Consider the following 14,548-nt stretch of genomic DNA (forward strand, 5'->3'; position numbering starts at 1 on the left):
AGTCACTGAGGGTCATCATTTCAAGTGGAGTTTATTCTTGCAACTGAGCTTCTTCTAACTTTCTTTTTCCTCCACCCTTTCCTCTGTGGTATCTCCTAATTCACCCTGTGCAGTTTTGTTTTCTTTTATAAGTTTCAGGTGTACAGCATTACAGTGTAAAGTAAAGCTCTGGAGAACATCAAAGGAAAATGGCCACGCATTTGCTCTTTAATGTTTTCCTACGATATATTAAAATAAAAACAAATTATCAGTCTCTTCACAAGTAGTAATTTATATTCTCTGGATTTTTTCAGCCCACAACAACTGGATTCTCTTTTCTGTATACCCTACAGAGTGATCACCGTGAGTCTAGTTACCATCCATCACCTCTTCACCCATTTTGCCCATCTCATAACCCCCTTCCCCTCTGGTAACCGCTAATCAGATCTCTGTATGTAAGAGTTTGTTTTTGTTTTATTTTGCTTGTTCATTTTTTTTTGGTTCCACATATGAGTGAGATCAGACAGTATTTGTCTTTCTCTGACTTATTTCAATCAGCATAATATCTTCAGTGTGTATCCATGTTGTCGCAAATGACAAGATTTCATTCCTTTTTATGTCTGAGTAGTATTTCACTATACATATATATATATATATATATATATATATATATATATATATATACACACACATACATACATATACACACACCATATCTTTATTCATCCATCAATGGGCACTTAGGTTGCTTCCATATCTTGGTTATTGTAAATAATGCTGCAGTAAACATGGGGACCAGCACCCTATGCAGTTCTGAAACTCCTCATTCATAGCAGAACACAACATGAAATCTTAAATAATTCCTTTTGTGGTTTCCTTTTTACCCTAAGGGTGACATGGGGTGGCAGCCGGCGGTGGAGGAGGGTTTGTCCATAGGAGGCTTCCCTTGAAATCCACAGGAAATGATGTGGATGCGCTGTTTAGCTTTCTCGAACGTCTACAAACAAGCACTGGGACACTGGTTGTTATTTTCAGCTAAGCAAGTTCCTCGTTCTGCTTTCGAAAGCCGTCTCCCTTTGGTAGGATTTTAGTCACTGTATGTGTGTCTATGAGACACTTAACGTCTTTCCTTAAATTAGTACTGTGTTCTCCACCTGAGTGGAAGATTCTCACCTTACAAGGCCTCCTTCTACTTTTTTTTTCCCCAAAAGGGTGTTAGATTTATCAGATTTAATGCTTTATTTTTCTGACTTGCTATCAGTCACATGATTGCAAGAAGCCATTTCCCCCCTTTATATATTCTTTCCTAATTCTCCCATAAATGATTCTCTTCCAATTTATTTTTCTCCCCACTCTAAATTGGAACCCTGGGTAAATGCTGAGCAGCCCTTTTTCCAGCTTCTAATGTTCTTCAAATGGAATTGACAGGTAGTACTTGCCTTGACCCATATCACTGAGGGCAATCTCTGTCTCTCTGGGGCTCAGCCCCATGTGGGTTTGCTTACTTCTGTGCTGAAGGGGCCTGAATATGATTTCTAAGCCAAAGGGATTCAGACATAATATCTATACCTATACTCTAAGTATTTACTTTGGCAAGTGACACCTTCATTCCAGTTGCCCCTGTTAGGAAGCCATAATGATGCTTTGAATTCTCTGCAGACCACAATATATAAATGTGCAGATTGTACAATGCAAATCCCAAGAGGTGACAATCACCTAGACCACAGTGTGACTAATGCTCCCTGGAGTTAAGCAGTGCACACCCTGCACAACCATACTTAGCCACATTTCAGTGGGAAACTTCTTTTCCTCTAATGTAAATCATTTTCTGCATTCTTAAAAATAATGGCCATTTGTAGACTCTTTTGCTTGCCTAAACATTATAATCAAGGTCTCATAAATTTAAAATTACTGATAAAGACTTAGGGAATAGGAAGATATACTGTCTGTATATCTTCCTTTTCCCTATGCCTTATCTTTATTTTCCCCATATTTTATTTTCCCTATAATCTTGCTCCCTAGAATACACTAACTTTGTTTTTTAAAAAATTGCAAAGTCATTGGGATAACTTGAGAGATGACAGACGGTGTTATCCTCGGTAAGGGAAAGTAGGCGGTAAAAAGGGGGAGTCACTAATGTCAGGCAAAACATCAGAGTCATGGTACCAAGAAGACGCTAAACATGGTAACATTTATTTCAAGACTCAAAACTGATTCCATATTAATAAATACTTTTAACACTGAATATAGAAAAACTACTATGCATGTTCTAATACAGTTTACTAAAGAATCAGAGAAAAGGTAGTCTTTATCTCTCGGCCACTGAGAAAACAATCTGGAGGTAGGAATAGCTTCAAGGATATTGTGTAGAATTGGGGAAGGGAAAGAGAGGAGCTGATAAAACCAGGGAGAATTTTCTGCTCTCCTTTCCTTACTAGGGCCTTAAAATTAAAAATCTGAGGTTGGAAAATACACCTGCACCACATACCAGATTTCCTTCTCAGTTTTGGTTTAGAATCACCAGTTGGTGGACGGGGTCAAAAGTTGAAAACACGTACCCAATTTGAATCTAGGTCAGATCTCGCTGGCTGGTGATGGGTCCATGAGGCCCCTCAGAGGCCAAGCAGGAGACCGGACAGCTCGTCCTTAAAGCATATGCTTCAAGGCACAACCACAGTATCTTTAACTCAAGAACTGAAGGCATGGCACAATGTGACGGCCACCTCCACGTGCTGTCTAGGTGTAAGTCCTTTCAGAGCTGTCTCTGTATAAACTCATCAGCCAATCAGCTGGCCTGTGATCCAGCCCCTCCACCCTCTGGAGCTGGGGGGGGACACTTCAGGCGGGCAGCTGTCCAGCCCCTTCACCCATGGAGAGACCCCATAGAGAAAACCCCTCTGGCCACTTTTTTCTGTAAACACTCAAATGAAACAGAATCTTGCAGATTTGGAGTTCCTGCTCCTAATTAGAAAAAATGGTAGAGAAATGCTCTGGAAAGGGACAAAGATAGCCCCGAGTCAGATCAGTCTCCAGTGCGAGTGGAACACGTCTGCTTTGGGCAGCTTCAGGATGTGGAGTGGACCCTGGTTTCCTTGGGTCTTTTTCTCAGAAGACATAATTTTCCAGGTTGTCGTCACAAGGCTTCAAGCTAAAGCCACCACTGCGGCGCTGGCTCTCAGGGAGTTTCTGGGTAGGGCAAGGAAGGAAGAGGGTTCTCCTTGACCGTGATATATGATCTTGTGGCCAAGAGCAAGAGAAGGCAGCAAAAGGGAAAAAAAGAGGTTTGTACCTAGTGCTCTTAGTACAGATGGGCAACGGTTTTAAAGGGAAGAGTTGTTTCAGGTTCTGAAGGCCACAGAGGGACTCCGGCTGCACTGCCATGGGTACTAGAATCGCGGGGCTTTTGAAGCTAGGGAGGACCTCAGGGCTCTCCTAGTTCAACTCCTTCATTTTCCAGAGGAGGAACCTGAGGCCTGGAGAGGGTAAGCAACGTCCCCAGGCCACACAGCTTGTCATATCTGCCTGGGGGACACAGAGAGTGGCAGAGAGGCTTCAGTGAGCAATGCGGTCGGTGTAGGCGAACATCACGCAGCACGTGGTTAGTTACATTCAGGACCCCCGAAGATGACAATGTCCCACCCCGGGCCCTTTCTCATTGATCTGTCGCAGAAGTGGCCAGGTCCTGGACCGAGCTTATCCATGAGGTTCCCTCGGGAAGCGGGGTGGTGCAGGTCGCCGGTGTGTCCTCACTTCCCCGTCCGGAAGGCCACCTGGATGGCTTTGATCCACTCGGTACGCTCCTTGGGGGTGGCCGCTTGCAAGAAATAGTGAACTTCATCAGCCGTGATGATCTCAAAGAGGTTCTCTTCTTCACTCTTCTTGCCTGGTGAGAGAAAAAGTGACGGTGGGCATGGGCACCAGAATGGCCCCTAGTTCATCCTCCTTCTGCAAGCAATGAAGTCCCCATTTTTCAAGCGTTCCAAAAAATTTAAATATGTGATTCTCAAACTTACTATCACTGTATGATCATACATATTCATTATATGATTATCTATATAGTGCTTATATATACAGGTATGTAGTATGATTTTGTGCTTGTGTGTGTATGTGTGTTTAAGAAGTAAAACATTCAAGGAGAAACATTTTATAGTTTATAAGCAAACTAAATTTCTCACTTTTGCACACAAATAGTGTTTTACCCTGTAATACTGTCCAGTGAGTATCTTTCCTCCACTCACAATATAAACCAAGAGCTGACCTCAATATATTTTTTTAAAACATCAAAAAAAACCCAGATTCACCACCAGTGCCATCAGTATAGCCTGAACTGGTTTTTATCAAGGGCTAAGTAAGACTCTTTGCTGAAAGGTCGGAAGGCAGCACACTTTCCAGTACTGTGACAAGACTTAAAACACATCCATCTCAGATCACAAAGCAGCACGCTGTCCACCCCAACCCTAAGGAAGACCCTACGGGGAGAGGCGAGTGAGCAGATCCAGGAATAGTAAAAATCTCGGCTTTTGCAGCTGCAGTGTTTTCTTGTCAGCCTCTATAACCTCATAAACCCAAAATGACAAGGAGAAACCAGGGTCTGGATGTCCGAACCACATCTTCCCACTGACACCACTCATCCCTACACCTGAGGAGACATGGTCATTTCATCACCAAATCATAGACTTGTGATCAGGACCCAAGGGTCATCTGGTGCGACTCCATCATTCTCGGAGGAGACGGGAGAGCCCAGATTAGTTACGCTACTCAACGCAAAGTTGTGCCACTCACTAACTAACCTAGACCTAACTATAACCCAGGAGCAGTTCCTGCTCCCCACACTGCCTCACGGCGCAAATGTTCCTTTTGTTGTGGGATATTTCCTGGTCTATAAAAGGTGCCCTTTAAGGAACGTCACGGCTCAGTCTCAGGCATCAGGAGGTAACAAGTGTCTCCATCTAAGCCGGTTCTGAGGTGATGGATTTTTCTCAGCATTGCACTAGGATTTATTCAAGGCATCCACAAAACCGCTCCAAGTCCCCGAAGCCCAGAGAGCCAGTGCAGCAATTGGGAGAGAATAGCTTTGGGTCTCTCTAAAGTTTTCAGACAGTAAATTCATTCATGCCTGAGTGAGGGAGTGATGGAGTGAGTGCTGTTGACTCAGGGTGCCCAGGTGTGGAAGGGAGCCTGGGTAGACACACCTCTCTCCCACAAAAATTCATTCTTACCATCTGGGTTGCTCTCCACTGAGGTCACCACACAGCCTCTCAGGCGAATCGCTCCCAAGGGATCTTCTCCCTAAAGGAGAGAGGAGTCCTTCATTATGTTTCCAAAGTAAAATGTATGGGTATACTTTATCCTGTTGGTGCAAAAGCCACACAGACTCACTGTAGTGTAGATAAGAGCAGAAAGAGATGAAAGAGAACCCCTTCTGGAGCCTCCATCCCTCACTTTACACAGCGGGGAGGTGTGGAAGCTGGAAGAGGAGACACAAGTCAATCTGAGCTTCACATCCGGAGGAAAGTGGCAGGCAGAGAAGGCAGTGAGGCTGAATCATCACGTCCCATGAGAGAAGGACCACACGTTTCCAGAGCCCTTTGGCCCCAGGCAACAGACATAGTAGTATAACCTCCACAGGAGGGAATCGAAGAGCCCTGTACTGCAAGCAGAGGCTGAGGACCCGACCCAGATAGACATGGCTCATTTTATTGAGGAAAAAGCCCTCTTCTGAATAATCAACAGCCCAAATGGCTGGACTCAAACAGTGTTTTCACTGAAGTAGGCCTAGAAGAGGAATTATCACTTTTTTGCATATTAAGCCAAGAGCACAGTGTTGGATTGGTTGAGTTCCTCTGAAAATATCAGATTGGGGCAAACAAAGAAAATTCTGTTGAGTTGACCAAATAAATGACCATATAGTGATATTTTCTCCCATCCCTGCGATTCTGCTGGCCTCAAAGCCTAAGATCTCAGATCTTTGCAATAAGAAGGGGTAGGAAAAGGTAGAGGACGGTGAGGAAAAAGAAGAGGGGATCGTGAAGAGGAAAGGGGCTTCGGCAGAGCAGAAAGGGGCCTGGGAAGCCCAGTGGACAGAAGCAGCAGAGGTTTCTAGTGGGATGGGTTTATCGAGCACAGCCTCTCACCCCAGCAGGGTCATAGTAGTGCAGATACGCAGGGTCTTCTCTCAGAATGAATTTCCTCACTTTCCAGTTCTTCCGCCTATGCCCCTGTATCCAAGATCAACACAGAAAAGGAAAGGATGAGTTCTTCACATCAGTCAGTACACCTAGTACCTACGTGATAAGTCTTGTTGAGTTGAAATAAGAAAAAAATAAAGATGAAATCCTAACTCCAGGAGAAACCAGGCTACAGCCCAGACCTTTGTCAGAGAGATAGCAGTAGATAGATGTTATTAAACCATGGATTAAGTTATTTCTAAGATTGTCTTACAGATTTAGCATTATATAAGACAGTGCTACGTACAGCGTACTGTGTTAGGTAATGGGGCGCTATCAAGAGATTTAAGACATGGCCCTGTGCTTCCAAGAGTTTATAACCTATGTGGAAATATAAAATAGCAAATGTCCAAATCAAATAACATGTATAGGTAATGAGTTTCAAAGGATTTTTTAAATATTTATTATTATTTGGAAACTTAATTTGGGATTTTTTTTTGGTTTTTGGGGTTTTTTAAATTTTTACTGAAATACAGTTGATTTACAATGTTGTGTTAGTTTCAGGGATACAGCAAATTGATTCAGTTATGTACACACACGTATATATATTCTTTTTTAGATTCTTTTCCATTATAGGTTATCACAAGATATTGAGTATAGTTCCCTGTGCTCTACAGTAGGTCCTGGTTTCAAACGATTTAAATGAAGGGTATGTAATTGTGGGTTTGGGATGTCAAAGAGAGCCTCATAAAAACCTACATTTATCCACGTGGGACACACAGGAGTTATATAGGTGAGAAAGAGGTGGGTGGGAAGACCACTGACAATAGAAAAAGCAGCGGTGGGAATGTCCAAGGCATATTCAGACCCTGATGAGTAAGACCAGTCAGGCTAGAAGGCAGGGCTCATGAGGAACGGCAGAGGCAGGTTTGGAAAAGTGGAAGCAAACAGTAAAAAATGAAACATGGGGGTATTGTCATTGGTGGCTTTTGAGTTGGAAGCAAAAAGATTACAGTGACATTTTAGGAAGATTAATATGGTGACAACATACAGGATGGACCAGCTGGCTAGGTTAAAGATAAGCCAGGGGTAAGATAATATGGTAATAAGAAGATCATCAAAAAATGATTGCAACAATCCTGGCATAAAATCATTAGGGACTAACAATGGGTAGCAGCAATGGAAATTGGAAGCAATAGTGGTTGTGACAGACATGATGAAGAATAGGACTTGGCCCTTCCCCATAGAATTAAACATTGACATTGTCTAGACTGTGGGTTCTGAGGCAGGATTTGTGTCTGTTTATCTTTGTTTCTCCCATGCCCAGCACCTGGCACACGGGAGCCCCTTCATATCTGTTTGTAATTGCCTTGAATTACCCAGTTATTTCGATTAGCTGATAGCAGTTGTTTAAAATGTTATGTTAAACCTGATTCTATGATTTCCCACAGTAAATTCAAATGACAACTCCAGAAGCTAAAAAAATTAGATTAGAAAATATATAGTTTCTATCTTGCCAATATGAAGAATATTGTCTGCTATTTCTGAAGCACCACATGCTAAGAGGCACATATACAAATTTTCCAAAATTTTTCACTGCGCTTGTGTAGAAAGCGATGAAACATTTGTGATTTTAGCAAATTGTGTCTCCTTCATAATGCCAGGTCAGAAGAGTCTAAAGAGAGCTTTCAGGAATGGGTCTAAGTTATTTGGCAGGTCGTCTGGTCAAGGAGCTCAGCTCCAAAGAACCTTTTACTTGCCTGAAGCATGGAGCGAGGAACGCTGTAGAGTCATATGGGAGAACAGAGAATATTTCTATCTGCAGTATCACATACAGAATGGCTTTTATAAAGCGTCAGTTTCTAGAATTCTTGTTATGAGTGCCTGCTCTTTGCCTTAGCTGATGCTGTCCACGGGCTGAGGACACTAAGGCTTCTGCCCCACGCCATTTCCTCCAGATCCACGGATACACAAGTCCAGTCCAGCTGGGACTTTGTCTACCCCTTTTCAACCTTCATGTTCAGTTTCCTCAGGGCTCCGCTCTAAATTAAGGCTTGTCAGATCAACTAACTCAAGAAAAGTCCTTCATGGCTGATAACAATATAGAATTATAGAAGACATCAACAAAAAGGAAACAATGAAACTCCCCCCCCCTAAGTGATTCCTGCTTTAACAGCCACCTTTCAGCACCTGTAATGAAAGAGCCAGATAACGTAGGAACGTCTGTCAGAACAAATGAGAAATCAGGTGATGGACAAGCTCTGCCTATGGGCAGCTGCCAGATCCTTCCCTGTATAAGGCTGGCCCTGCTCCTATGCTCGTCCTTTAATCTAGTCAGTGAGCACCCTGTCATAAAAGTTATTAGAATAGTCTAGAATCCTTTCTAAACCATGGCTGTATTATTCCCTAGGACCTCGTTCTCTCAAAACCTGATGTGAAAGTAAGTTTTCCACACTAATGCCCTACTTCCCCTAGTGAAACTCAAAATCCATATCAACGTTCTCCTTTTTAAGTATAAATATACGTTCAACTTTGGTTCTTCTCTTTTCACCCTGGAAGTTCAGGGTCCTATTATAAGTCAAATCTCTCAGTCCCACGGGACCTGTAGACAATGCATGGAAGTCTCCTTATGGCAACCAGATTCTCCGTTACGTACTGAGAAGTGCCTTTAAGACAGCTCACGGCACAGCCACGAGGGCAAGACCTTGGCCTTAAAAAGCAGCTTTGGCTTCTCGACAACATACACTAGCCTCAGTTGTTTCACCCTGAATATTCACATATTTTCCTGTAGAGGTGCTGGCCCTGAGTTCTTCACTCAGCTCCAGCCCTTGTGTTCTCTTACCTCTTGGCATCCCGTGCCTTGGAGCCTGGTAACTAACCAGAGCTCTTCAGCTCACCCCAGCCCCTGCCTTCCAGACTGACAGTGGCCAGTACTGGTGGACACCTGGTAATTACTGAGTCTATACCCTCTGAGCAGATTTGACCTTTGTCTGCTGCTGCTCTTGCAGAGCTGGTCTGGATTTGGTCTCACCGTGACCTACCCACAGTCTGAAATGGTACTTCCGTGCCCTCAGTGGTTTATGATATTCCTCTTCTGGGTATGGCCTGTTCCTATTTCCTGGTTACTTTGCAGGGAGGAGGGATAGGCCAATGGAAGTGCTTTCACCACGAAACAGCCCTGTCTTTTGAAGGCATCTCTTAGCCAGCTGATATCCTCCAGCTAATGAAAGGGTCAGCATTTTCTTGAAACATTGATAGAAGAAGAATTTCCCTATTTTATTTATTTATTTTTATTTTTGGGGGGCTGCACCGCACAGCATGTGGGATCTTAGCTCCCCAACCAGGGATCAAACCCACACCTCCTGCGGTGGAAGCGCGGAGTCTTAACCACTGGACTGTCAGGGACGTCCCGAATTTCCCTATTTTATGGTGCTTCTGCCCTGTCTGCCTCAGTCCTCCTGACCTAACGCCACTTTGATCATCTACTTAACTATCCATCTATCTTTCACTAGGTGGGTGTCATTTTCTAATTGACTATTGACCAAACAAACAAGATACCATCTGGTGATTTAGAATACAAAGGACTTGGTAAGGGAGAAAGGTTAGAATGGAAGAGTAGTGACCACTCACCTGCTTCAGTAAACATCCCTGCTTGATAACGACCCCTCTGAACTCTTCTTTCAGAATCACATCATCATCACTAGAATTCTCTTCACAGAAGAACCCACTGTCTGGCTATTGGGGAACCAAAGAGCAAGTTTATTTTCCCAGTCTTAGGCATATTGCTACTTATACCATCTCCATCTCCCTCTCCCCTCCAGCCACTCCTTCCCCCTGTGGTCTATTGGTTTCTTCCAACCTGAACTTTAAAGTTTCTGGGTTTGGCCTTGCAGCGTGGCACGTGGGATCTTAGTTTCCTGATCAGGGATTGAACCGGCGCCCCCTGCAGTGGAAGCTCAGAGTCTTAACCACTGGACTGCCAGGAAAGTCCCATCTAGATGCTTATTGCTTGTTGCTAGATGCTCTCTTGTCTCCGCTCAAGTGTGGTTTTTATCAATATCCTTTCATTTTCTTGGGTTCCCCAAGCTATATTGGAAGTCTAGCTCAGCACATCTTTTTTCAAAGCCTTTCTTCTCTTGGAACCTTATGGCCAAATCCCTGAAAGCGGAGTTGGCTAGTTTATAAGACACTGTGCACACGACACAATCTCCATGACGCCCTCTGCCACTCAGCTCCTCCACTTTGAGAAGACCAAGAGCACGTGTCCAGCCACATCCTCTGAGGTCAGGAGGGGACTGGGCCTTGCTCAGCTATAAGAGAGCAATGAATCACACAGAGGAAGAGGAGCCACTGTGCTGGGTATTTTTAGAGTCCCACATTTAAATGGCTATAAACAACCAGATCAAAATTCTGAAAAAAAAAAAAAAAATTCTGACAGGGGAACTTCCCCAAAGTGAAATGAAACTCTCTCTGTGACAGTCACTTCATTTTTATAAGCAGCTTCCTTACTTCTGTGCTCTGACCCCAAATAGAAACGAAATTGCCAAAATCCCCCTAGAAATCCACTTTGCCAGATTTCTTATGTAACCCAAGATTAAGTCCGTATTGTGCAATACAGTGTTTCCCAATCTGTGGTAAGCATGCCACCGGGGAGACTCATGGTGCAGGGGGAAGGAACCTGGATGAACACATTTTGTATTGAGTCACATATTTTAATGTTTATTTGGAAATATAAAACTGGCCCATTGTGATTTTACACATCTCCCTCTAGAAAGGAAGCTCCCAGAGGGCCATAATTTTTGCCTGTTATTTTTCTTTCCACTACTGTATCTCCTTTCATGTACTTGGGCCTAATAAGTTTTTGTTTTTTTTGTTTTTTTTTTTGCGGTACACGGGCCTCTCACTATTGTGGCCTCTCCCGCTGCAAAGCACAGGCTCCGGACGCGCAGGCTCAGCAGCCATGGCTCACGGGCCCAGCCGCTCCGCGGCATGTGGGATCCTCCCGGACCGGGGCACGAACCGTGTCCCCTGCATCGGCAGGCGGACTCTCAACCCCTGCGCCACCAGGGAAGCCCCTGGGCCTAATAAGTTTTTATAAAAGAATTCTTGCTTAGAATAAGAATAGATATAGCAAATTTTTAAAAGTAAATAAAGAAAACTATTCAAGTGAACAATATTTTCCTTTAAACAATCTCACTGGATGTGACAGGCATGGTGGAGGGGGACAGCTGTCAAGTCAGGGACGTGGATCAACGCTGTAGGGCTGGGCTCTTTCTTTCACGGCGGATATGAACTGAGACCAACCCAGAACCCACCCAGAGCAGCCCCCAAGCCAGGAGGAGTAGGTGGGGAGCTCTCTCACTCACAAAGTAGTAGAAGGCGTCGGGGTTGTCGAGGAAAGGGTTCTCAGCAGTTCCGTCCACTGCGTATTTGGAGAGGTCTCCAGCAGGCTGCAGGTACCCTTCGTTGAGCAAGGAGGAGGCTATCACCAGGCCCTCCTGGCGATTCCGAACAGATTTATTGGAAACCAGCCAGTCGATGACACAGTTACCTGGATGGGACCATCAGAGGGAATGTTAGCTCTCTTTACCAAAGAACAAGCCACTGACAGTTGCCCCTGGAGAGCTCCAGATGACCCAAGCGTCGGACTTGTCTCGACATCTTCCCTGTTACTCCAAGAAGGAAAAATGAAATCCATGGGACAGATACCTGGAAACAAAAGGAACCATGTAAAACGTTTTGAAAAACATCTACATGTTCCTCAAGGAACAAGGCGTGCATAAAGAAATGATTTTTACTAACCCACTCATTTATTCCATTAATGACCTAGAACTTCTGCTAGGAGCTAAGTTCTGTGATGGGTACTGGGGAGGCTTCCTCAGGGAATCTAAAAAGGGGATCTGTGTGATAAGTATTGTGACAAGTGCTTTGCTGTGGATGGATACAGGGAGCTGCTGGGTCAAATCTGCAGGAAGGCGCGGAGGGGTGGGTGGGGGCAGGGCTACCGTGTGCGCGCCATCAGGAAAAGTTTCACAGAGGAAGTGACACTGACTGGATGCTTGCCAAGCATCTACTCAGGCAGGGGCCGAGAGGAACCAGCAGGGGCTGAGGGAGCTGCAGTGTGAACAGACTCACACAGGCATGAAGCAGCCCCTCTGGTCGGTGGGGGGAGGAGTTGGTGGAAAGAAGGCAAACAATGACAAGAGAGAGAGAGGAAGGCCCAGTGTGAGTGGGGAGAGCTTTGATGGTACGTTAGGATATTGGGCAGTGAAGAGCTATTGCAAGTTTTTAAGCAGAGAAGACCATGACAGTACGTGTATGTCCTAAATTTGAATTTGACGATGTCCCTTGCACCGAATGTCACACCTTAGACAAGGGTCTAGCAGAGACCTTGAGAAGCCATTCAAACAGCCTTCTGCCTCAAGAGAGGATTGCAAGGAGCCATCAACTGGATTATTAGCAGGTTATAATGAAACATTTTATGAAAAAGATTCTGTACAACCAACAAAGTCCTACCACATAGCACAGGGCACTATACCCAATATTTTGTAATGACCTATAAGGGAAAAGAATCTGAAAAAGAATGTATATATATGTATGTATAACTGAATCACTGTGCTGTACACCTGAAACTAACACAATATTGTAAATCAACTATATTTCAATAAAAATCAGTAAATAAATAAAACAAATTTCTTTCAAACATTTTATACATACATACATATATATATATATATACACACACACACACACACACATATGTATTCTGTACAAATGTAGCCAACCAGGGAGCCAACATAACAGGTCCCAGGTCATCAAAGCAAGAGCAGTAGGATATGCCATCCTTGAAACAAGAGTGAAAGCAGTTAATCAGTGCACCTTCCATGAATTTCATATACAAAATGCTTTGCCCACTTTTCTTTCTTTAGAAGGATAAACTAATTAATACTGCATTTCTGACTTTAATCCTTGTAGTGACCCTGTAAAAGAGGTAGGGCGGTAATTACAGACCTCTTTTAAGAATGAGAAAATTAAGACTCAGAGGGTTTAAGTGACCCTAGGCCCGAGTTACACCTGCAATGGGCCTTCACTTAAGTATTCTAATCCTAGATTCCATATGTGTTCAGCTAGGCATGCCGAAGCTCGAAAGACAATTTCAGTCTAATCTCCCCATCACCTGACATTCAAGGTCCTCCATCACATGTCGCCAGTGCCTGAGCCCCAGTCTCTGCCACAGACTTGTCTCTCTGCTGAGACCGCCCGAGTCCCACATGAAGGCTCAAGCCACCTGAATTTCTAGAATCTGGTCTGGCCTTCAGTGGAGAGAACTTAAGTAGTTCAAGCCCAGTACTCTGGGACTCAGTAAGACATTTCACAGGAAATAAGTCTGACCTGGACCTTGTGCCCAGATCTATATCAGAACTTCCCCTTGGTTTCTTTTTCCAGAGGCTTTGTCTTAGCAACCTCAGTCCTACTTGAGTTAGGGCCCTGCCTTATTCTTGGTATCTGGATTCCAAATCTCAACCCTGGCTTTTCTCATGCTAATGGGCTACTGCCTTGACTCTCTGAGGCTGAATTCCCCTGGGATACTACCCACCCCCTCCCCCCATTACCCCAGATCACACCCTTTATCCTCCACATTCCTAACCTTGACCTCTACCGTTTTTTGCGCATTATCTATTGATTGGACAGCCCTTCAGATTCCATCTGTTGTATCTTCTCAGTGTTTTCCTCTCTTGACCTCTATTGCCACCATAAGTCGGCCATGTCTGACATCTGACAACCTAGTCCCGAACTGTACTTCTCATTTTTTCCCCCTAAGGAACCATCAGTCCTACCAGGCTGGTCATTTTCTTTCCCTGATGAATATTCTGGAAATCTCAGCCCCATAACTTTGTCCTCACCATCTGCTCAGCCTAACTGCCCTCATCAGAATTCCTTCCCACAAACACTTAAAGAAACTCTACCCGCCTTCCAGAGTAGAATTTAGGTACCACCTTCTATTCACCCCAACTACCCCTGAGTTCTTTCTCTTTTCTGAACACAGAATTGATTGTCTGTGCAGACGTGTGACTCCTTAATCATAATAACTGCATTGAGAGCTTGTACCATATAGTACTTAGCGTGTGTTCTAAACACATTACAGTTACAGCAAGCCTTCATGTAGGTGCACTACGATTATCCCTATTTGATAGACAAGGAAAGTGAAGCACAGAGAGGCTAAATTGTTGGCCTAAGCTTTTACAGCTAGTAGGCTGAAGAGCTAGAATTTGAACCAAGGAAGTCTGCCTCCAAAGAACATGTTTTAAACCACTACACCACCTCCCTAAACCCATAATACATAATGCCTCACCCTGTGCAGCCTCGGACATCCCGAATGTTGCCACCTAAATTTTACATTG

General features: G+C 44.1%; 1 protein-coding gene across 3 annotated transcripts in view; it reads right to left on the reverse strand.

Annotated features, from left to right (window-relative positions):
• Positions 1–2,157: 2,157 nt before the first annotated feature.
• PLEK (pleckstrin) overlaps positions 2,158–14,548 on the reverse strand; it is a 58,740-nt gene continuing 46,349 nt past the window's right edge. For all 3 annotated transcript variants that reach the window (XM_029232168.1, XM_029232169.1, XM_029232166.1), the window contains exons 5-9: positions 11,513–11,697; positions 9,777–9,881; positions 6,114–6,197; positions 5,199–5,268; positions 2,158–3,862 (exon numbers count right to left, since the gene is read on the reverse strand). In XM_029232168.1, coding sequence (XP_029088001.1) covers positions 3,726–3,862; positions 5,199–5,268; positions 6,114–6,197; positions 9,777–9,881; positions 11,513–11,697 — 581 coding nt within the window. In that variant the 3' untranslated portion in view covers positions 2,158–3,725. The remainder of the gene's footprint in view (positions 3,863–5,198; positions 5,269–6,113; positions 6,198–9,776; positions 9,882–11,512; positions 11,698–14,548) is intronic.

The sequence above is a fragment of the Monodon monoceros genome, unplaced genomic scaffold (genome assembly GCF_005190385.1).
Source record: "Monodon monoceros isolate NGI ecotype Baffin Bay Population unplaced genomic scaffold, NGI_Narwhal_1 Super_Scaffold_19, whole genome shotgun sequence".
Classification (NCBI taxonomy): domain Eukaryota; kingdom Metazoa; phylum Chordata; class Mammalia; order Artiodactyla; family Monodontidae; genus Monodon; species Monodon monoceros.